The following is a 23,827-nucleotide window of genomic DNA, read 5'->3' as shown; positions in this document are numbered from 1 at the left end:
GTGGGTATCTCTGGGGGAGTCATTGGTTAGCCTACCACAGGAGCCATCCTAGGGAAGGTAGACCAGAGCTCTTGCTTTTGCCCTCGTGAGCAGAACTCAGGTAACTGGGAAATTAAGCAGCTCTTGTGTAAAATTTTTCACAGTCCTCCTTCCCCCACCAATGTGAGGCATACAGACCCCACTGAAAATGGACTCCCAGAAATCATAGTAATAATAACTCACATAGATAACGATGAATTTATTTAATCTTCACCCAAATCACATAAGCTGGGTACATTTACCATCCCTACTTTTCAGGTGGAGTGAGGCACAGAGAGGTCAGGTAACTTGCCGCAGGTCACACAGCTGTGAGTGGCAGAGCCAGGACTCAGGACTAGGGACTTGCCTCTCCACCCTCCCCTCTCTCTGGATTTGCAAACTCATCATTAACTTACAGACACAGCAGCCTCACCACCTGTCACCTACCCCTAAAAATCAAGCTTTGATCCACGAGCTAATGGAAGCAGATATTCCTTCCGAGCTGAAGGACAGACTCTGGGGGTGAGTGCATTTCTGTCTTGGGAAGTGAAACGAGGAAATGAGGAGCAGTGGGGAGGTCACTTTGGGGTCTGCGGCTCCGGGTCACCACTATTACAGCTCCCGTGGGCTTCCCTTGGCCTCCAGGGCACAGAGATGAACGGATGAGGGGGCAGATGAGTAGAGAGGAACAAAATGGGAAATAGGCTCGTTGAACCCATGGGACCAAGCGGCAGGGAGACATCAGTCAGCAGCCCGTGACCCGTGTATATGATGAGCCACAGGGTTTTGATGGTGAGTCAAGCAGTCTGCTGAAGGCTGGTCATTCTACATAATTCTATAGTGAGCTCATGGCGCCAGCAGGAGCTCAAGGCTTGGGTCTCAGAAATCAAGTCCATTCGAATGGTGAACAGAAAAAGCCATTTCCAAAAGCCCACGCCCTTCTTGGCCTCAATCACTTCTGCTCGATGCTATTGTTCTGATGTTCTCACACTCAGCTACTGGCCAAGCGAATCGAGAAGATCCAGTAGATAAAGCCCCTAAAGACTGCCCTAAGATAACGTGCTTGAAAGTGACATGTTAGGTGCTAAGTAAATATTTCTGGGTTGTGAATTGCATACTTGCCTGTCTGAGGCAGATTTACCATGATGACGATAAAGCGTCAGCCAGGGTCCCCGACTTACCCGGTGGGTGCTGGGAGCCTTAGGGTGTGGAGGAAAGCTAGCTAGGGAGGGAGCCAGGTCGCAGTCAAGACGTATTTCTAGGTAAACATGGAATCTCAGAAGAAAGGGATCTAAATCCTCAAGGCACTCTTAATTTGTTGATATCTCTTATTTTAAATAAATAGCCACTCTCGTGCCTAATTTTGTATTCATAATTTTGTACTCTCTTTTTTTTTTTTTTAAAGATTTTTTATTTATTTATCTGAGAGAGAGAATGGGAGACAGAGAGCATGAGAGGGGGAGGGTCAGAGGGAGAAGCAGACTCTCTGCCGAGCAGGGAGCCCGATGCGGGACTCGATCCCGGGACTCCAGGATCATGACCTGAGCCGAAGGCAGTCGCTTAACCAACTGAGCCACCCAGGCGCCCCTGTACTCTCTTTCTTAAAAAATGGTCCTCCAAATGTGTGTCAGGCCCCACTCAACCTGGATCCTTCTTGGTCACAGGAGATATAGAAAAATCCAAAGAAGCATTTTCCAAACTCATTACCACCACAATAAACAACTCTGAATAAACGTTCTTTCTAAGACCAATGTCAAGGATAAGAATACCGAAACAGACATATGGATCAAGCAGGTGCACAGATTTAAATGGAAAGCCAAGTCCCATAGGCTCACTATAATGCTTTTTAAATTTTCTTCCTCACAGAGTGCTTTTGGAAATTTATAAAACGAGGAAAACCAACCTTCTAAGTTCCGCTCTAACAGAGATCAAAATCTAGTGCAGTTCCCGTGTTCAAGAAATCCCCCTACCAAGTTTTCATACTAGTATTTTGGAGCCTGATGGCATCTTTGCAGCAGGAAACTTGTTCAGACATCTTGGAATCGTTATTTATAGAGCATTTACTGTGTGTACAGCACTTTGCCAAATACTGAGGCGGAAGCAAAAGCAATCCAAGGCAGATCCTTCCCCTTGAGAAATGTAGAGCTTCTTAGTTGGGAAGATAATAACGTGACTCTGAAATATTTCACTCTCGCTCTTTCTCTCTGATGATGCCGTGGCATGAGGACTACCACACTGAGTTTCCAACAGAGAGGATTTTGCCTGGGTGCCTGACAACCCCATTCCCACCTCCCTCCCTCTGTTTGGGATCCTGGGTGCAGATGGCCAGGGCTCCGCGAACTTCCAAAGATCATCCGTCCTAGCTCAGGTGATGGAGCAGGAGGGGGAGCCCCGTCATGCCTCTGCGCCTGGCACAGCAGCTTCTAGAATTGCTCAGGAATGAACAGCTCCAGGAAATGAACAGGAATTCAAGTAGTTAGAAAATAATTAATGGATTATCACCAAATTCCTCTGCAGGGGACCTCAGTGTGAGCTTTCACAGCAGAAAAGAGAGTGTCATTTCTCATTACAGCTTCATAACCACCAAATTTAGCAAAATATAAATTCTGTGGTGCACAATTGAAATCGCTATGCTTGAGAGGGCTTGGCATCACGGCACTGCTTTTGGAAGGGAATTTGTGTCCAGATGCCAAAAGGAGACTTGTTATTTCAGCAGAAAGGACAGAGGTTATTTCCCAAGACCAGCTCAGTCTGCCCTGATGCAGGAGAAGCAGGAAATTTAAAAGATGACACAGTTATTAAGAAGGAAGGATGGCAGGTAGAATGTCTGGAGATTTTAATATTATAGCAAACATGTGATATCCAAAAAGCATGCAGATCACCTTCTCTTGAGTAAGCGTATGATTTCTATTAACAGTCCTTCCAGAAAAATACAGTAGGTAGTGCTTACAGAGCTGTGCATCCGCTATGTGTGAGCTAAGGAGCACTTCCACACACTCCACAAAGATTTCTTAAGCACCTCTTATGCGCCAAATGCTGAGGATCCAGTGTCAAGAAGAAAACAGAAAAAGACTCTACCTTCGTAGCGCTTGGGGCTGATAAACACAAGCAAGTGTGAAATTGTAAGAGTGACATGAACAAAGGAGAAGACATAATACAATGGAACACAGAGGTAGGGACATGGCACCCGTCTAGGGTCAATGCAGACCTTCAAGGAAGGAAGCTGGCGGCCAGATGAGAAGGATTTAGGCAAAGAGGGAATGAACCAGTGCCCCGGACAGAGCAGATAGCATGTTCCAAGTCCCTGCGTTGGGACGGATCAATACCCTCGTGATTGGAGTAGAGAAGCATGGCTTTAGACCAATGTCATCCGATCAGACTTTCCATGATGTTGAAAACGTTCTATGATCTGCACCATCCGCAAGAGTAGCCGCTAGTCACGTGTGGCTACTGAGCAACTGAAATGTGACCAAGGAACCAAATGTTTAATTTTAGTTCATTTTAGATAGTTTAAATTTAAATAGCCTCATGTGGCTCATAGCTATCACATTGGCCAACACAGGCTTGTAGCAACAGTAAAGAAGCTCATCGAACAGCAACGGGGAGACGCAGAAAGCTTCTGGGCAGGAGGCTGACGGGATGAGTTTGCATTTTGAAAAAACAATCATTTTGATTTCAAGAGCTATTGACTTTTTTTTCTTTTTAATTATAAAGAATTCAGGATAATTTATTAACAACGAAAAAGTAAACCATGGGGTGCCTGGGGAGCTCAGTCGGTTAAGTATCTGACTCTTGATTTCAGCTCAGGTCATGATCTCAGGGTTGTGAGATCGAGCCCCGCATTGGGCGTGGAGTCTGCTGGGGATTCTTTCTCTCTCCCTCTGCCCCTCCCCTGCTCTCTTGTTCTCTCTCAATAAATAACTAAAATCCATTTTGCCCCTAATCTATATGACTTAGTCGATGGAGTGGACATTTCGGGGAGGGAGAGGGAAATTTCTAGAATGGCTGCTAGGATTCTGGCTCATCCAGGAAGACAGCGGTGTAATCCACACGGCTGGTTCCCTTCCAGCTTTGCACCCATCCTCCAGCTTCTGCACGCTTTGCTACCAGCCTCACCCTTAGGAGGGGCCAGGAGTCCCTGGGAGTTTTACCCTTTACATTAGGTAAAAAAAAAAAAAAAAAAAAACAACTTCCCAAAAGATATCCACAGCAAATCCCTGTAATCTTTGAATGCTATCTTATTTGGAAAAAAGGTCTTTGCAAAGATGTGATTAAGGATTCTGAGATGAGGAGATAATCCTGGATTATCTGGATGAGCCCAATGTGCTGTCACAAGTGTCCCTAGAGGAGAGAAGAGGGGGAGGCCATGTGACCACAGAGATTGGAGTGATGTAGCCACAGGCCAAGGAACACCTGGAAGAAACAGGAAGCCCTCATCCCTTGAGCCTTCAGAGGGAATGCAATCCTGCCAATATATTTTTTAAAGATTTACTTTAGAGAGAAAGAGAGAGAGAGAGACCGGGGTAAGAGCACAAAAGCCTGGCTCCCTCGCCTCACTGTAGGACAAACTTCTAGATGTAACAAGCTGCAGAGCCCACCCACCCCACCCTCCCCAAAGGATCAGACTGATTGAGGGGCCTTCACCTAAAATCACACCTTTGTCTGGGTTCTCCCTCCCCCGTCCTGCTTCCCACACACCTTCTCCGGCTTCTCCAGGGAGCACCTTCTTAGCACATTGTCTGCTCCTAAACCCAAAGCCCAGGGTCAGCTTTAGGTCAGCTGATCCAAGACAGGTGGCCTTCAGTGGGCAGAAACCACAGCTGAGGCCCCGGGTTGGAGGGAAGAGCCTGAGTTTGATTTGAACTTGTTGACTGCAGATGCTTTTAAAAACAAGGCTTGGCAAACGACACCCTGCAGACCGGATCTGGCCCGTGGCCACCTGTTCATGTCAATAGAGTACGTACAGGAATGCGGCTCCCCCCATTCATCTGTGTTTTGTCCGAGGCTCCTTTCACACTACAGTGGCAGAACTATGTAGTTGAGACGCACACTGGATGGGCTGCCAAGGCTAAAATATTTGCTCTCTGGTCCTTCATAGAAATAAGCAGCTGTATGTAGGGGTCTACAGCTCAAAGGGCTGGACGTATGAATTTGGGAGCCCTCTGCATACAAGTGGCAGGTGAAGCTGTGGGTGTGGGTGTGATTATATCAAAGGTGGGCCTAGAGGGAGAGAGCCAGAACAGAGCCTTCAGGAGTTCTAGCACTTCATGGTGGATCAAGAAAGGCTGAACGGGAACCAGACCAAGAGACCAGAAAGGTCGGAGCAAAACCCAGAGAGCTCCCTAAAATTCCAAAGACCAGAAAAACATCATTTGTGCTGCCCATTCATTTTTATGTCTTGGGATATTGAATTTTTTTTTTTTTTTAATTTTCTTTTGGAGAATCGGCCTTTTAAAGCAACCAGCAAAAGAAATGGGCTGTCTCCAGGACTTTCAAAATGATGTTGCAGTAAATTATTTGAAAGGAGCATCCGACTCTTGATTTGGGCTCAGGTCATGATCTTGGGGTCCTGGGATGGAACCCCACATGGGGCTCCGCGCTCAGCATGGAGTCTGCTTGAGATTTTCTCCCTCTGTCTCCTTCTGCCCCTCCCTCCACTCTCTCTAAAATAAATAAAAATTTTTTAAAAATTATTTGGAAGTTAGTTAGGCCCAGTGCAGCTAAAAACATAAATATCCGTATGTCAGGTCTTGGTTATAAATGATGCTGTGATGTTTAAACTCAGAGACGTCCCATCCTCACTCACCTTTCTGCGAGTTACCCTCTGACTCAGTGTGTCATCACCCCACTCCTCTGGAGTTCCCTTAGTTAGAAAGTTTTATTTGTGGACAACTGGGGTAAAATAATCTGGGCAAGACCAGATTCGTTTCGAATTATAGGCCATGCGATCCCTGAAATATTTTGCAGCATGCTAAAACAGAAAGATACTTGAACCATGGCATGTGTTGGTGCTAGCTGAGAGCTTCCGACTTCTTTCAGGGATAAATGTTAAGTGCCTTCCATGGGCAAGGGGCTGTGTTGGGTTTTGGAAGGGGACCAAAGACAAAGAAGACATTGCCCCTGCCCACGATGTGCCAGAAGGAACAAGAAATGAGTCTAAATCACTATGACTCAGAATGGGGCAGGAGCAACAGAAGAAATGGTAGTTGCATGGAAATTTGTGGGCACAAGAAAGAGAGATCATATCCGGTGGTTGGACTGGAAAAGCTTCAAAGAGGAAGTTCCATGAGACTTTGGCCCCAGAAGGCTGGGAGGGATTTCTTGAGACACCGAGGGATGTGAACCCTAGGATTTCGCAGGGAGACGCACACTTGGAGCTGTGTTGTACTGTCTGTCTGGCTGTGAGGGAGGCCCCGAGGGCAGAGCGGGAGACTGCGTTAACGAGTATCAGGGAAGAGGACATCCCAGGGTCTAGGGAAGAGCTATGAGGGCTGAGCCAACACAGGCCACAGGAGGAAAAGGGAAATTTTAGAGGTCGTGGAGGTAATTAGAAATGAACTGGAGGGGAAAGGAGTCAGAAGTCTGGGCTTTGCCCCTGGTAACTTTGGGGACAAATAGCTTGCTCCTTGCTTTTGGAGAACAAACAACGTCCTCACCTTCCCCTTCTGGTGTTGCCCTGGCGTCCCCACCTCAGCGGCCAACCCAAAGTATCGTGTACACATTTGCACGGCCTGGTGCCAAAATTATCCCAGAAGCACCTGACCCCAACGCACAGGGACTCTGTAAATATAATTGAGGCATCTGTGCCTTGTTTGGGAATGGAGGTGGTGAATTCTATTTCTTCTATTTCCTCCAGACAAGGAGCTTCAGGCACCAGGGAGGTTTTTCAGACCTGAAGCCATGCGGTCAGGGACTGGGAGCTTGGGGAGTTCACCCAAGCCGCTGAGAACCTTCCAGATCCTCCCTGAGCCCTCTGAGTCACAGCTGTCTCCCCTCCTGGCCCGGCACACCCATAGCACCTGGCTAATTAATACCGCACCCTCAGGGTCTCAGGAGGAACAGGGGAGGTTGGCACCCTCCACATGCTCGCGTCTCCCCACCTGCCAGGAAGCAAATGAGGATCCAGGCTCCCAATGAGCTCAATGTCCCAAGGCCAGACCTGCCTGAACACTCAAAAGGTAGAACACAGCGTCTCACCCTAATGCCTCGAAGGTACCTAGACTGGTGCTCTGTTTGCACCCCGAGACCGCAGACAAGCTACAGAGGAATTCTGAGGTCCTGTGGATGATCCCTGACCTCGAAGATGTGCCAGAGCATGCACCTGGCGGTGTCTAATGCAACAGATGACCTAGATGTCCTTCCCTTCCTTGTGGGTTGTTCCAAGGACTTCGCTCTGGCTTGCAAAGCCGGCTGTTTCTACTTACCCACTACAACTGTATTTTTGAAAACGTACTCTCCTGATCTCCAGTCTTTATAAACAGCAATAATAATAATAATTTTTTTTAAAACTTTTTTTTTTTTTAAGATTTTTATTTATTTATTTGAGAGAGAGAGAGAGCACATGAGAGGGGGGAGGGTCAGAGGGAGGAGCAGACTCCCTACAGAGCGGGGAGCCCGATGTGGGGACTCGATCCCGGGACTCCAGGATCATGACCTGAGCTGAAGGCAGTCGCTTAACCAACTGAGCCACCCAGGCGCCCAATAATAATAATTTTTTAAAAAGAACCATTCTTTGATGCCTTTTCTGTGGTTGGATATTACTACATTTTTACAACACAATGAGGCTAGATGTCAGCATGCCCATTTTCCACAATAGGTAAACTGAGGCTCAGAGGGCTTAAACTACCTTTTTTTTTTTTTTTTTTTTTTTTTAAGGCCATGCCCTGTTCTCAGTCTTCTCATTTTCGAATTGGGGATGAGAATATGTATCTCATGCAGGGGTCGTAGGCTCCCAGGAGGGACTGCGTGTATAACCCAATCCTCAAGGTCACTCCCTGTGCTGGTAAGAGGCAGGACAGGTCTCCGTGACACAAAAGTCTGTGTCCTTTTCTGTTGTCACACTGCTGATGAGCTGCTGGTCTGCTTCACTGTGCTTCTGTCTGCGTCGTGACACACTGATCTCATTCCACAGGGGGAAAACTTGGCCTTTGTCATTACTGTCAGCCCAGACGGGGCCTCGTGTGTGGCTTTTGTGTTTATTGTTTATTTGGGAAAGTTCAGGAAATGTTCACACTGGAGATGGGGGCATTGGAGATGGCGCTTGTGGGAATTCTGAGGCTGAGGGTTTCCGTCCCAGTGCGCTGAAAGTCTGGGAAGCATCGTACGGAAAAGATTTAAGGTTATCGAGAAAACACCCAACCAACCAAACCAATAACTGAGTCTGGAAATGAAGCAAGGGCTTAATTAGGCATTGAGTAATAAAGGTTCTTGAAAAAAGCACTTACAGATCGTCCACATATTAAATGGGATTGGGGAAGTGGTTTTGTTTACAGTAAAAAAAAAAAAAAAAAAAAAAAGTCCCTAATAATTGTGGGCATGGGGAATGAATTCCAGAGTCCGGACTGGGAGTTAGGTGGCCAGGCTCTATCCCTCCATAGTGTGTGTGGGCGACACAGAGGGGACCTGACCCCATCTCCCAAAGCCAGAGCAAACGTGCGACACCTAGGAACAGGATCTGCAGCTTTCAAAGGGCAAGTGGTGGAAACCCAACCCCCACCAGCTAGGGGAAGGGGACTTGTTCCAATCAGATGATCACAAAGTCCAAACGTGGCGGCTGCACCCAGGCTCTCAAACAATGTATGTATGTATACACACACACACATACGCATACCTGTTTAACAACATAGTGGGTTTTTTTTTTAAGATTTTATTTATTTATTTGAGAGAGAGAACACAAGCAGGGAGGAGGGGCGGAGGTAGAGGGAGAAGCAGGTTCCCCACTGAGCAGGGAGCCCGATGCGGGACTCGATCCCAGGATGCGGGGATCATGACCTGAGCCGAAGGCAGACATTTCACTGACTGAGCCACCCAGGCATCCCCCAACATAGTGGTATGTACCATTGCCATATTGAGCTGCTCTTCTAGAAAACTACTTTTTTTTTTTTAAAGTATAGCAAACAGGAAAGAAAGCAGGTAAATTCTCTCTGTGTTCACCACTTTTATACCTTTAAACCCTGATATGTCACATCTGCCAATTGCCATGGTTCAAATCTCCTACCACTGCCAATTCTAAGCTACCTGTCCAAGCCAGCTCCAGCACACCCTGCTGGTTGTCCCCAAGGAACCAAGGGCACCCGAAGTTTCTGACCAGAAACAAATTAGTCTTGACAACTCTACCTTAATCACTAAAAAAAAAAAAAAAAAAAAAAACAGTAGGAAGGGTACCCAATACCCTTTCTTTACGCTCCCCACCGTCTCCCCAAGGTTGTCATGTTGGATCCGGCAAGGGCAGAATAACAAGCCAAAGAGCCTTGTGTCCCCGCCTTGCGGTAAATGTGAATGCTTTAAAGAGCAATTTGTCCTCGTCCAGAAGTGACACTCAATTTGCCACATGTGTTTTTTTCCTTTGGATGCTGTATGCCCGGCTGCCGTGGCTGGAATTCATCAGCTCAGAGCGCCACTTAAGAGAGCCCCACCCCCAGCCCACCCCTTCTGCCAAAAGCCGGCTCAGCCGGAATGTCTCTTTCTCCTCCTAACTTGCGTTGGGTCCTGCTCTAGTTCAGGGTGACTGGCTTGGCTCGGGACTGTGCAGTCTTTCCACCAGACTCCCAAGAAAGTTTAGCAGTCACTTAGCTTTAGCCTCAAAGTAGGCTTGGGACCGAGACCCTGGCCCGACTAGTTGTTAAAATAAAAATAATTGTTAATAACGCAAGGAACAGTTAGCGGGAGGCCCACAGACCTGGTCCACAATTTGTCCTTTCCCCTGATTTTCATAAAAGCAGTTCAACGTGTGTCGTTTTAAAGAATGATACCAGTAGGTCAAATCTTCCCCCACCGCAAGCTGGATGGCGGCCACAGCCTCGCTGACTTGGGAGAGAGAGGTCTCAGCCATCTTTCTCTCTTCTGCTCTTGGAGATCAAAGTCTTAAAATGATAGAGTTCCCTTGCCTTGCCCTGTCTCCTCTGTGCATGGACTTCCCCAGAGCTATGTGTGTCTCAATATTCCCCTGCATTGACTCAGATCACATCTGCATCTGCCGTTAACAGCAGAGGGCACTGAACACGAACGGGTGGCTATTTTGTTGTTGTTCCAGCTTTATAGGGTACAGTTGACAAAAGATGTATGTTTGTAAGGTGTACAACTTAATATTTTGATATACATAATATTTTGATATGTTGTGAAATAATTCACCACTATCAGGCTAATTAACGTATCCACCACCTTCCACAGTTACTGTGTGGGTGCAGTGAGAACACTAAAAATCTACTGTCTCAGCATATTTCGAGCATACAATACTGTCTTGTTAACTAGAGTGACTACTGTATGTTAGATCTCCAGAACATATTCATCCTGTGTAACTGAAACTTCGTACCCTTTGACCAATAGCTCCCCATTTCCCCTTCCTCTCAGCCCCTGGCAACCACCATTCTCTTCTCTGCTGCTACGAGCTGGACTATTTTAGATTCCATATGGAAGGCGATCATGCAGTATCTGTCTTTCTGTGTCTGGCTTATTTCACTTAGCATAATGTCCTCCAGGTTCATCCACGATGTTGCAAATGGCAGGATTCTCTTCTTCATTAAGGCTGAATACTATTCTAGTGTATATATACCACACCTTCTTTACCCACTCATCCACTGGCAGACATGTAGGTCCCTTCCGTGTCTGTTGTGAATAATACTGCAATGAACATGGGAGTGCAGGTATCTCTTCAAGAGACTGGTTTCATTTCCTTTGTGTGTATCTGCAGCCGATACAGGATGTTTTTAGATTTAAGTCAACGTGCTTTAAAAAGGAGATGCTACATTCTGACCAAAATCTGGATTTCTAGCTTCTCTTGAAAACTCAGAATAAATGATTTCCCAGGAAATGAAAGTTTCATGACAACATAGACTTTGTTTTGTACACAGCCCTAGCTCCAGGATGTAGATCAGTGTCTAACAGTCAACAAATATTTGATGAATGAATAAATGAATGAGCAATGACAAGGCATGACTCCTGTTAACTGAAACTTAATAGCAGCTGTCCCCTTTAGATGGGGAGTATGTTCTCCCTTGCATGTTAAGTAAGTGTTCTCTGCAGATGAGTTAAGGGTGGAAAAATAGGCTCATCTTTTTATGGACTGAATATTTATGAGTCCTCCCTTCCCCCGCTCCTACCACCAAATTCATACGTCAAAACCCTAACCTCCAATGTGATGATATTTGGAGGTGGGGCCTTTGGAAAATAATTAGGTTTAGATGAGGTCATGAGGGTAGGGATCCATGATGGGATTAGTATCCTTATAAGGAAAGGAAAAGCGCTTCCTCTCTCTCCATATGAGGACCCAGTGAGAAGGTGACCATCCACAAGCCAGGAAGTAAACCCTCATCAAGAACCGAATCTGCCCACAACTTGATCTTGGACCTCCCAGCCCACAGAACTGCAAGAAATCAATGTCTGTTGTTTAAGCCACTGGGTCTGCAGTAATTTCTTATGGCAGCCAGAGCAGACTAATACCAAGTACTTCTCTTAACCCCCAGAGAAGCTGATTAAAGAAAGAATGGAAGTACGTAGCCCTGCCTGACAGCAATGAGTCTAATCAAATTCTGTAGATGGGCGGAAATGTGTTCAGGTCGCAGGTCTCCGTGATGGACAGTTACCTTGTCATCCCACCCCTTCTCTCTCCTGACCCCCTGAACTGAGTTGAGGACAGTCTTCTGGGGTGGATCTTTCCGGGATTAGCAGCAAACCTTGTGGGTGAGCAAGGGCTATGGACTGATTTGTGTCCCCCCAAGATTCCTATATAGAGTGGGCCTGAATCCAATAGGACTGGCGTCCTTATAAGAAGAGGAAGAGACACCAGAGAAAAGGTCACATGAGGAGACAAGAAAGAAGACAGCCGTCTGCAAGCCCGAGAAGGAGGTCACAGGAGAAACCAAACCCGACCACACCTTGATCTTGGACTGCCAGCCTCCAGAAGTGTGAGAAAATAAGTGGCTGGTGTTGAAGCTCCCTGGTCAGTGGTGTTTGGTTTGGGCATCCTGAGCTGACCAAGACAGTAGGTCAGGGGTCTTTATCCATTAGCAATGTGGACACAGTGCCCAAATTACAAAAGCTTTTCAAATGCTCCAAGCCCTGAGCAAAGAAAAGGTATTGGCTCAAAAATGAAAACTCCAAAATCAAAACGAACTCATATATAATTAAATGTTTACAAAACAAGGAGTCAATGTTGATTCAGTGGTATTACAAGATACTTTATTCTTAACAGAATTCGAAGTGATAGCATTCAGAATTCAAAAGTTATAGCAAAAAAAAAACAGAGAGAGAAAGAGACACCTCAGTCCCATCACAGACCTCAGAGGTATGCTATCAGTTGGAGAAATATGAATATGTAGGAACACCCACCCATTCCCTGCCCCCACAGTCAGCTTTACCTCACCAGATGACATCATGCTCACTTGCTCTGCCTTCCAGCTGGAGGCCTCCATCTTTTTATCCAACCATCCATTTACTCAACCTGACTCTCTGATCCTCACATACACCTGTCCCCTGCCAACCTCTCCTAGCCCTCATATCATCCCCAACCCAGGAGCGCCCTCATAATGCCCCATTCGATCCCAACACCACCCATTCTGTAGGACCCAGCTGAAGCCCACCTTCCTCCACAGTTGTCTTCATCTGACCACTTCATCATGTAAGCATCTTTGCCTTCTCCAAAATATTGGGGTGTTTTAGTCTGAACCACCTATTTAGCAGTCAATTTACAACTGCTTTCTGTTTTTTCTCTGATGATTTCATAGACCTACAACTTGTCTCCCAAACTAGACTCTTAGCCTCTATATAGCACTAGCATTGTTCTGTTACTTTTTTCTTTGTACCCTGGCAGAAAAGGCTCTGGAGCGGGACAAACAGTAAGTGGCTAATGGATTCTTCTTTTCCTATATGACTTATTGTTAATCTACTTGGCTTCCAGCTCTGCTGAAGGGATCCTCACCCTCCATTTTCTTCTCACCAGGTACCTTCTTTCTGTCCCCCATCTCCTCACTCCGTAGGTCAGAAAATAGTGGGAAATATGAACATACAGACTTTTTCATGGAAAGCGCACAAAGAGACCCTGGAAACCTCCCTGAGATCCCAAGCCAGAAAGGACTGGCATGATATATTCAGAGCACTAAACAAGAAAAATATGCAGCCAAAAATACCATATCCAGCTAGGCTGTCATTGAAAATAGAAGGAGAGATGAAAAGCTTCCAGGACAAACAAAAACTGAAAGAATTAGCAAACACCAAACCAGCCCTACAAGAAATATTGAAAGGGGTCCTCTAAGCAAAGAGAGAGCCTAAAAGCAACATAGACCAGAAAGGAACACAGACAATATACAGTAACAGTTACCTTACAGGCAATACAATGGCACTAAATTCACATCTTTCAATAGTTACCCTGAATGTAAATGGGCTAAATGCCCCAATCAAAAGACACAGGCTATCAGATTGGATAAAAAAAAACAAGACCCATCGATATGCTGCCTGCAAGAGACTCATTTTAGACCCAAAGACACCTCCAGATTGCAAGTGAGGGGGTGGAAAACCATTTACCATGCTAATGGACACCAAAAGAAAGCTGGGGTGGCAATCCTTATATCAAATTAGATTTTAAACCAAGGACTGTACTAAGAGATGAGGAAGGACACTATATCCTACTTAAAGGGTCTATCCAACAAGAAGATCTAACAATTATAAATATCTATGCCCCTAACATGGGAGCAGCCAATTATATAAGCCAATTAATAACAAAATTAAAGAAACACATCTACAACAATACAATAATAGCGGGGAACTTCAACAGCCCCCTCATGGAAATGGACAGATCATCTAAGCAAAAGATCAACAAGGAAATAAAGGCTTTAAATGACACACTGGACCAAATGGACTTCACATATACATTCAGAACATTCCATCCCAAAACAGCAGAATACACATTCTTCTCTAGTGCCCATGGAACATTCTCCAGAATCGATCACATCCTAGGTCACAAATCAGGTCTCAACTGGTACCAAAAGACTGGGATCATTCCCTGCCTATTTTCAGACCACAATGCTTTGAAACTAGAACTCAATCACAAGAGGAAAGTCGGAAAGAACTCAAATACATGGAGGCTAAAGAGCATCCTACTAAAGAATGAATGGGTCAACCAGGAAATTAAAGAAGAATTTTAAAAAATTCATGGAAACCAATGAAAATGAAAACACAACTGTTCAAAATCTTTGGGATGCAGTAAAGGCAGTCCTAAGAGGAAAGTATATAGCAATACAAGCCTGTCTCAAGAAACAAGAAAGATCTCAAATTCTCCCCGAGATCCCAGATTATATGAGGTCCCTAATTTTACTCTTAACCATCTGCCCTTTTCCTCTGCCATATTGATCATGGCTTGTAGGTTAGGTATTTGTGTATTTGTGTATGGCAATGTGCAACCAGGTGCCCATTGCACCCACCAGATTATAAGCCCTCTGAGGGCAAGGAAGGCACGTACCTCTTTTGCCCCCTCCATGGTATCCTGAGCTCAGCATAAAGCTGGGTACAAAGTAGGTGCTGACTCCTGTTGTTGAATGAACAAAAGAGTGAATAGAGTCCAGACAAGGTGCTTTGGCAAGTCTTCACATTTCTTATAGCCCCAACTGTAACAAAGCAAAACTCTCCCTGCTCTTTCAGACGACACAAGATATACAAAGAGCAGCTCAACCTCACCTCCCTGGACACTCCACTGCAGCTCCGACTCGAGGCCAGCTGGGTCCAGTTCCACCTGGGGATCAGCCGCCATGGGCTGTACTCCCGGTCCAGTCCTGTCGTCAGCCAACTCCTCCAGGACATGAGGCGCTTTCCCACCATCAGTGCTGGTGAGATTCACAGGGTCAGGCAGGATGCACTGACTTTCTCCCAGAGAGGCTGCATAGAACATCTCAGCCTGGGCTGAGGGTTGGCTCTGACACCTGGTAGGATAATAAGAAAAACAGACACTGATCTTTTTCCCTTTGAATGAGATCTTATCATTCTACTCTCATCACGACCCCATCAGAGAGCCCTAAGAAAGTGTTTCTGCACACATAAAAGAATGGTGGCTCCTACCGTTTATTGAGTGCTTCTCAGGAACCTGATCACTCTCTTTTATACAGTGACTATATGACATAGATATTATCCTGGCCATTTTACAGGTGGGGAAACTGAGGCTCAGAGAGGTTAAGCAACTTGGCCAGAGACCCAGTGGTGGTGCCAGGATTCAAACCCAGTCCTGCTGTCCCAGGTCTGTGCTCTCAAGCACTCCAACAGTCTCATCACTAACAGGGACCAAACTAGCCTCGATCATTTGCCAGGTGCTACTGGAGCATCCACTGAAGGGCTAGAGGGCATGGGGCCTGGGATGAAGCAGGGTGAAGGCTGCATCCAGCTGAGGCCTAGAGCCATCCCCTGTTGAATGGACAAGGGCCCCAGGCTGCCTCACCATCTCCCCCTCTGTGGTCTGAACCAGAATGAAGGGTCCTGCGTGGTGAGCTCTTCTAGGAGCAAGGCTGGACGTTCTCACTGCCCTTCTCCTCCTTTTCAGATTACAGTCAGGACGAGAAGGCCTTGCTTGGGGCATGTGACTGCACCCAGAGTAAGTGGCCCGGCCCCACCTCTGTCCAGCCCCCTCACTGCCAGAGTGCTGTGAACCCCGGGACCTGGCAGCAACATGAGGGGCCCACCGTCCACTCCGTGGGGGTCCTGGTTGGAAGTTGAAAGAACATGACTCTCTCTGCCCAATCTCTAAGAACTCGACATTTCTCTCCACCCGCCCACCCACGTACCCACCCACACAAAAGAAAAGGCATTTGGGAGGGGCTATTCCTAGGGCCCTGCTGGAGAGCGTGTGGTCCCCTGCATCATCAGCATCTGAAGTAAACCTCATCCGTTTACTTTAAGACACTGAACACGCATAGAGACTCCCATATGTGCCGTGAGGTGTTAAAGGTTTGAAAGAGAGTTTGTAGGGCCCGAGGCTTCCCTTTGCTTTGGTTTAGCACCTGCCCACCATTTGCCATTTTACAGAACACAAAGGTGAGTAAGACATTGTCCCAACCCTCACGGGGCTCATAGCAAGGCCTGGACGGGGCAAAGCGAGTGAAGTAGCCAGAACGTGTCAGGAGGCAGTGCTGAGCGCGGGGTGAGGTAGGAGTGTCACGGGTGTTCCGGTCACCAAACCCTGTCCCGGCCCGGGTGTGCAGTCTGAAAAAGAAAGAGATGCAGGTAACTAGTCCAACGCGATGTAGCAGGTGGCATAATCGGAACCCATAGGGGTCCCTCGGAAGCACAGAGGGGAAGATACCAGTTCCTAGGAAAACATCCTTTGGGGTTTTCAGTGTTTATCTTGGAAAACCTGCATCATTTACCCTTTTCCCGTAAGAGCAGACTTGAGGATTGTCTTGAGCCCCCAAACACGTTCTCCGTGTCCCGAAATACTAGAATTTACACTGCAGGCTTCGAAAGCAAATGCTAGTCTTCGGGGTCTTATTATGTAAGAACAAAAAGAAGAAATCGGCTGGGTTTTTTGAATGAACAAAAGGTCGCAGCCCCGAGGGTAGGCCCGGAAACAGTGTTCACTCTCCCTTGTCCCCCCCTCACAGTTGTGAAACCCAGCGGGGTCCACCTCAAGCTGGTTCTGAGGTTCTCAGACTTCGGGAAGGCCATGTTCAAACCCATGAGGTAAGTGACCGCCTTCCTCAGCTGTGGCAGCCGTGAGGGAGTTTCGTCCAAAAATCAGTAGATGTGGACAGTTTGGGGAGGGGATCTCGTCTTATATTCAGGCATCTCAAATCCTGGGAAGAAAGAGTTGTGGTCCTTCGGAAAGGGAGCGATCTCAGTGAACCCACCTGGCTGGTTTAGCCAAGGCTCCAGAAGCAGCCAGGTGATTCTTGGGCGCGCACCACTCCCCTGGACACAGAGCCGCCGTGTTTGAGGCATTACGTTGTTTTAAGTCATTGTGACGCTTAGTCATGCAGGGTTAATGTAGACTCAGAAGTGAGCCCTGGTTAAAGAGAGGAAGCAGAAGGCGCAAACACCGATGCGGAAACACGAGACCTTAAAGGGAAGCAGAAAAACAATGATAAATCTGCACATTGACCACCCCTCATCAGATCCATGAGTTCCATTCTCTGAGCAGCAATCTTATCTGGCACCTTAAGATGGCTGTGATTTTTTTATGAACTTAAAGCTAATTACACAGCGGGGGAGCTTTACTTTCACTTTTCACGTGTGGGGAGGAAAACCACTCACACTGGCCACGTTTTCAATGCAGGAAAGGCCCGGAAGTCCCAGCCTCCCGCCGCTTCTCTGCCCCGTCACTTACAAACAATGTACAAAAACTGTCCAAAGGAACCAGTTTTCTTGCTGAATAGAATGCAAAAATTCCCAACATTGGGTCATAAAAGCCATTTTGTCTATTCTTAGGCCATAACACAAACTTTAATCAGCATTTGTATAAAATTTCATCCAAAGCCAAAGAGCATCATTTTAAAACGTACTTCTTGGAAAAGCATGCGTTTTTTTCTATATGTCATTTAATGTAAAACAAACAAACAAGCAAACAAAAAAGTGTCCCTTATTAAAAAAGGAAAGTAGGAGTTTATCTTTGGATAATATAAATTATGACCATAATTAAAGATCATATCTTTCATGAAATCTATAGAATATACACACTGAAAAACACGTCAGCTCTTGTCCAAGTCTGAGAAGAACTGATTTAAAAATGATTTTCAAATTTAAAGTCACATCTAGGTAGGCCATACAGAAACGGGGAAATGATGTTTTAGAAAATTCTAAAAGGTGTCGGAGAGACTGTGGATTCTTATGGATGGAATTCACGAATTAAAATGTGGAGATGGGGACCCGTGGACACGCTCCTTGCTGCCCAGGCATCCGGCGGCGGCGCTCGGGAGGAGAATAGGGGCACCCCTGGACACAGAGGCCTGTCCTTTCCATGTGGCCGCACCTTTTAAAACAGAACGCCTGCTTTTGTCAGCCCCTCGCCGTGGTTTCCAGGACTTGTGTTTTTTGGCAAAGTGCACATCGCTAGTTCAATTGCCGGAGCTGTGTATTTATAGCTTTTTGCAACATTATGGGTATTTACATTTGAATTGCTTCTGCAGCCCTCACGCAGTCCCCCACGGTGGATTATAAAATTAGATCATCATTCTTCCATGTGTATTCGCAGCAAGGCAAGTCAAGCTCGGGGCCAGAGGCCACGCTGCCCTGAAGGCCTGGGAGGCACCTTTCAGAACATTCATACCCAGCCGGCCCTTCACACTCGGGCAGGCCTGGTGCTTTTCAGGAATCCATTAGCGATTTTAAAATGTGTGCAAATCAATATCCTCTGCACCGGCCTCCCTCAAGCCTCTGGCTGGGCTCACTGTCAGGACCCAGCTGAGGTTTCTCTGAGGGGACAGGCTCATTTATTCACCCCGGTCACCCTAAGACCTGGACTTTTCTGGTCTTCAAATATCAGTTGTATTAAACGGCATCCCTAGGACACTTTTCCTTTTATAAAAGCCCCCGCCTCCTCCCCCACCTGTAACTCTTGACACCTGGGTCTGTGGCACCTCTGGTTGACCAGCAGGTCCCTCTCTTCTGTTTATACCTGCCCAAGAATGTCTGTGTATCTTCCCGACTCAACTACCTTTTAAAAGGATCAGCCGCTGCCACCAAAGTGGCTCAAACAAGGGATGTGGTCCGGGGACTGCCTGCAGGACAAGGTCTTGCAAGAAGCCCGAGAGTCTTCTCCCGGCCGCGGGAGCCGTGGGAGTTGCGGGCTGTCCCTGGCGTGTCGTTCCATTGGGCACACGTACATTAAAAGCATGAAGCCTGTTTTCCCCTCCCTCCGGTCATGTTTCTCAGCTCTCTGCTCAGGCTCCTGACGAAGTCTGAGTCCAGGGCGGGACTCCCCCCTTCCTTCCAGACAGCAGCGAGATGAAGAGACACCCGCGGACTTCTTCTACTTCATCGACTTTCAGAGACACAATGCCGAGATCGCAGCTTTCCACCTGGACAGGTAGGTAGGGTTGGGCCCCAGGGACATGGCATTGACCGCAAGGGCCGATGGGCCAAGGGGTGCTGGGCAGACCCTCAGGTGGGACCTCCCTGGCATTTCTTCCTTCCGGCATCCTGTCTTCCTCACGAACCTCAGTGATGCCTTTGAACTCAACACATCTCCTGTTCAACCCCACATTTGAAAAACACAAGGCCTCTAATGTAAAGAATGACCTAGAAAGAAAACTAAGCACCCTGCCAGGCTGCTCAGGCTGCCACCTTGGACCTGACCTTGCCCTTCACTCTAGTTTCCTAATTGGAAACGGGGCGAATGCATCCACTCCCATGTATCCCATTTCACCCAAAGGTGAAAGCACATGCCTAAACTTCCTCCTCTCCCATTGGCCCGTCGTGGCTACTCAAGGTGTGTTCTACGGACTGGCAGCCGGGGCCCCACCCCGGGAGCTCTTCAGAAATCCGGAAGCTCGGGCTCACCCTGGACCCGCTGAAAGAGAGCCTGCATGTGAACGAGAGCCCAGGTCACTCACATGCCCAGTAACCTATGAAAAGCTCCGACCTAGAACACAGCGTGGACTGTGGGAAGGCTTGCCCAGGAGGCTTGCGGGACTCAGGAGTCTTCTGCCAAGCCTTCTCCCACCCCCTTAGACACAGGTTTGCCCTGGTTGTGGTCAGCTCGGTACTGCAGAGTGCCCTGGGCTGCACATGGTCAGGAACGCCCGCCCGTTTCTAGGGGGCGACCATCTGACCCCCCGACAATCCCCCAGACGTGAACAGGGCTTTCTCTCCTCCAGGATTCTGGACTTCCGACGGGTGCCACCCACAGTGGGGAGGCTAGTCAATGTCACCAAGGAAATCCTAGAGGTCACCAAGAATGAAATCCTGCAGAGTGTTTTCTTCGTCTCTCCAGGTAGAGTACTGGCCCGAGCTATGTTTTGGGTGTAGGAGGGTCGGCCCCTGTGGCCGCCGATGCGCTCCCAGTGGTCTGAGCGCCTGCCGGCCCCCATTGGGAGGGGTATATGCTGCCGTCGGACTCTCCCATCCCGGCCCACCCAAGCATCACACCAGATGAACTGGAGATGGGAAAGGGTCGTAGGCGAAATGCCAAGTAGCCTGGGTGGGCGTGAACGACAATGCCAGCCTCCCCGGACTCAGATGTTACCCATGCGAGCAAAGAGCATTCTCATCATCTGGGTGGGAGGCAGCGAGGTTGGGGCCCACTTTCTCTGCTCTGAGACATTTGAAAAATCAGTGCCCAGGATGCTCAGTGTAAGAGCACTCACAAGGCCCGACATCTGGGAAAGCAATATTTTCGTCTTCTTGCTGCCTCTGCCCAGGCTGTGAGTTGAGGCTTTCCCTTCCCTCCTGGGGGATTTTCCGGGGGGCGGGGAGGGAGGAGGGGGGATCAGGAACAGGGCACTGCCTCCTTATTCCTTCTCTCTCTCCTCCCGTGCCCTCCAGCCAGCAACGTGTGTTTCTTTGCCAAGTGCCCATACATGTGCAAGACCGAATACGCCGTGTGTGGCAACCCGCACCTGCTGGAAGGTTCCCTCTCCGCGTTCCTGCCTTCTCTCAACCTGGCCCCCAGGCTGTCGGTGCCGAACCCCTGGATCCGCTCCTACTCGCTGGCAGGAAAAGAGGAGTGAGTTGGCCCCCTGGCCACGATGCCATGCCCACGGCCCTGCCGTCTGGTTCCTGGGAGTGGCTGCCTCCCCGCACCGAGGCCTTGCCACCAGCCTGGCTCTTGGACCCCCAAACCCCAATTATTTCCTGATCTCAGATCGATCCTGGGGTCAGCTGTGCCCGTTCTCCCCGCTTTGGTTCATGTATTCAGTTACAAAAAGCGTCCTATGTGCTAGGGGTACGGGACAGGCTCTCCCGGCCTGGGGGCAGTCAGACGAGTAGGCAGATTATGAAAACACCGCGGTGCACTCGCTGTCATCCAGAGAAGCACATGAGGAGCCCGCAAGAGCGACACTTGCCCCACCCGAGTAAACCCCGGGAAGCCAAGGCCCCAGAGCTGGGATCGGGAGGCAGGGATCTTGGGGAGGGGGATGCGGGGAGGTGGGAGAGGGCCCCCAACACCTTGCCATCTTGGCTTTTCCAGCCCCAGGATTTCTTCTCCCCTCAGGTGGGAGGTCAATCCGCTTTACTGCGACACCGTGAAGCAGATCTACCCATACAACAGTAGCAGCCGTCTCCTCAACATCATCGACATGGCCATCTTCGACTTCCTGATAGGTGGGTCCCCGTCCCCGCGCTCGGGCGCTTGGCGGCAGCGGCCTCTGCTGTGGGGCTGGGATTCGCCATGACCTTGGGCAATGAGCTGGAGCCTGGCCCGTGAGGCCTGAGGAACCTCACACGGCCCAGAGCCTCGGAAGTGGCGGAGGTCCCAGAGAACAGAGGTTAACACATGCTCCCCTCTTTAGAGAGGACTCACTCAGAAGGCGGGCACACAGTGTGCAACCCACCCACGTGAGGGTTTGTGTGCTCACTTAGCCCCCCTCTCCCCCTGCACCATCACTAATAACCATGGGAAACAGTGTGGGGCCCTGGGTTCAGACTCCTGACTCAGCTGCGATCAGGCCCCCCAGGTCCGGGGAGGATGCAGAGGTCAGAAGCACCTGCCCTCCTTTGCAGGAAATATGGACCGGCATCATTATGAGATGTTCACCAAATTTGGGGACGATGGGTTCCTCATTCACCTTGACAATGCCAGAGGGTAAGTGTCCCAACATCGCTGTTCCCGCCGTGGCCCCGGGTGCGGCCGCTCAGGGCCAACCAGAGGCCCCCTGAGAATGAGGCCCTTCCACGGTCACGTTCCCGGTCGCCCTGCCCTCCTTGTTCCATTTCCTTTTTCTCCCAATCTTTGCTAAGTAACGCTGGATTCTCCTCTGACAGGTTTTTACTAAGCGGTTCAGTCCTGGAGGCAGAGTGCATGGCTCATCCTCAGTGTCTGGCCCTCTATAGTTAGGGAATGAATGAATGAATGAACAAATGAACGAACGAACGAACGAATGAATGATGCTTGGTCGTAACCCCTTTGCACAGAGGCTTTTGGGGGCTGATCCCGGGCATTTTACCCCGGGCTGTCAGAACAAGGCTGAGGTAGAGGAGAGTGGAAACCATTAGGAGCGAGGTGTGGGGGGGGGGGGTCTCCCTGAAAGCCCGTCCCCCCTTCCAGGTTTGGACGACACTCCCAGGACGAACTCTCCATCCTGTCGCCGCTGTCCCAGTGTTGCAGGTGAGCTCCCAGCTCCAGGGCAGGTGGCAATTGTGACCCTTCATCCCACTTGCAACCAAGCTCAGAAGGTCCTAGTGTTCACTGGTCTAGGACCCCGGTGCGTAGGGAGACAGGAATGACCTCATTTCTTGTCCACTGACAGAATTTTCCCCAGCAATGCCTCCCTTTTGCATCTGTCCGCACAGGATGAGTGAGGACCTCATCTTTTAAACCGATCACTCACTAACTTTGATCTTTAACCCACTCAGAGAAGAGCTCATCCTTGCAGAGTCTGACAGTCTTGGACACGGCTAATCAGATCTCTGCTTCGCTCAGCACTCAGAGAAGCTCATAAATATGACTTGCTCACCATTTAAGTAAAATCCTGATTAAAGTCCCATAAACTGGGGGCGCCTGGCTGGCTCAGTCAGCAGAACACGCGACTCTTGATCTCAGGGTCGTGGGTCCGAGCCCCACGTTGGGTGTAGAGATTCCTTAAAAATAAAATCCCTAGGGTACCTGGGTGGCACAGCCAGCCGAACGTCCGACTCTTGGTTTTGGCTCACGTCGTGATCTCGGGGTCGTGGGATCAAGTCCCAGGTCGGGCTCCGTGCACAGTCTGCTTAAGACTCTCTCTCCCTCTGCCCCTCCTCGCTCAAAAATAAACAAATCTTTAAAAAAAATAGAAATAAAATCCTTAAAAAGTCCTATAAACTCATGTCAGATTGAAAGGAAGTACTTGGACTTTGCGTGGCCACCAAGCTCTAGAGAATGTCTAACCCACTTCCATACCTCTCTGGTGTCGAAGTCAGGCTGGTGAAATGGTCCGCCTGCTCAGCTGCAGTTTCCAGAGCTAACTAGAAACGCAGGATGCACGCCTAGCAAAACCACCTCATTCATTTCCAGCTGGAAAACTGAGCAAAGCATGTTCTTTATCCGCTTCTTAGGTTCATTTAAACATGCCTCCCCTCCAGCCCTCCCTCTCCCCGAGTAGGGGAGGCAGGGGCTGTTGATGACAAGTCAGACAATTAAGCTGCTTATACATCTGAGTGCAAGTCAGATTCTCACATAAAAAGCAATCAAAATCCACCCCATTTCCATCCCTCTAAGAGTCTGACCCAGAGAAATACAAAGTTGGCAAGAAACAACTTAGAGGCTGGGGGTACCTGTGGCTTTTGAGATGGCAAAACTCTTCATCATTTCACCTACCAAAAACTTCTCTTGGTGGCTTTAAATCTCCTTCGGATGTCGTTAACGGTCACTTAGTTCTCCTTTTCCCTGGTTTTCATTAACACGTGCTTGAGAAGACACTGGGGGAGAAGGCTCCCAGAACATCACCTACGACAGCTGTTTGTGGGGAAAGAGGTTCAGGCA

General features: G+C 48.5%; 1 protein-coding gene across 5 annotated transcripts in view; it reads left to right on the top strand.

Annotated features, from left to right (window-relative positions):
• The window catches only part of FAM20A (FAM20A golgi associated secretory pathway pseudokinase), a 54,119-nt gene that overhangs the window by 22,990 nt on the left and 7,302 nt on the right, over positions 1-23,827 (top strand). For 3 of the 5 annotated variants that reach the window (XM_045888571.3, XM_064582745.1, XM_064582744.1), the window contains exons 2-10: positions 14,869-15,053; positions 15,758-15,808; positions 16,815-16,893; positions 19,142-19,234; positions 20,025-20,140; positions 20,692-20,872; positions 21,338-21,471; positions 21,871-21,952; positions 22,415-22,474. In XM_045888571.3, coding sequence (XP_045744527.1) covers positions 14,869-15,053; positions 15,758-15,808; positions 16,815-16,893; positions 19,142-19,234; positions 20,025-20,140; positions 20,692-20,872; positions 21,338-21,471; positions 21,871-21,952; positions 22,415-22,474 — 981 coding nt within the window. Of the gene's footprint in view, positions 1-14,868; positions 15,054-15,757; positions 15,809-16,814; positions 16,894-19,141; positions 19,235-20,024; positions 20,141-20,691; positions 20,873-21,337; positions 21,472-21,815; positions 21,953-22,414; positions 22,475-23,827 lie in introns of those variants that run through there. The other 2 variants (XR_010408550.1, XM_045888572.3) reach the window with 2 other exon arrangements.

This window comes from Mirounga angustirostris, unplaced genomic scaffold, assembly GCF_029215605.1.
Source record: "Mirounga angustirostris isolate CCGP_5_RB_7025 unplaced genomic scaffold, mMirAng1.0.hap1 SCAF_17, whole genome shotgun sequence".
Lineage (NCBI taxonomy): Eukaryota > Metazoa > Chordata > Mammalia > Carnivora > Phocidae > Mirounga > Mirounga angustirostris.
This window is presented reverse-complemented; position numbering and strand designations above follow the sequence as displayed.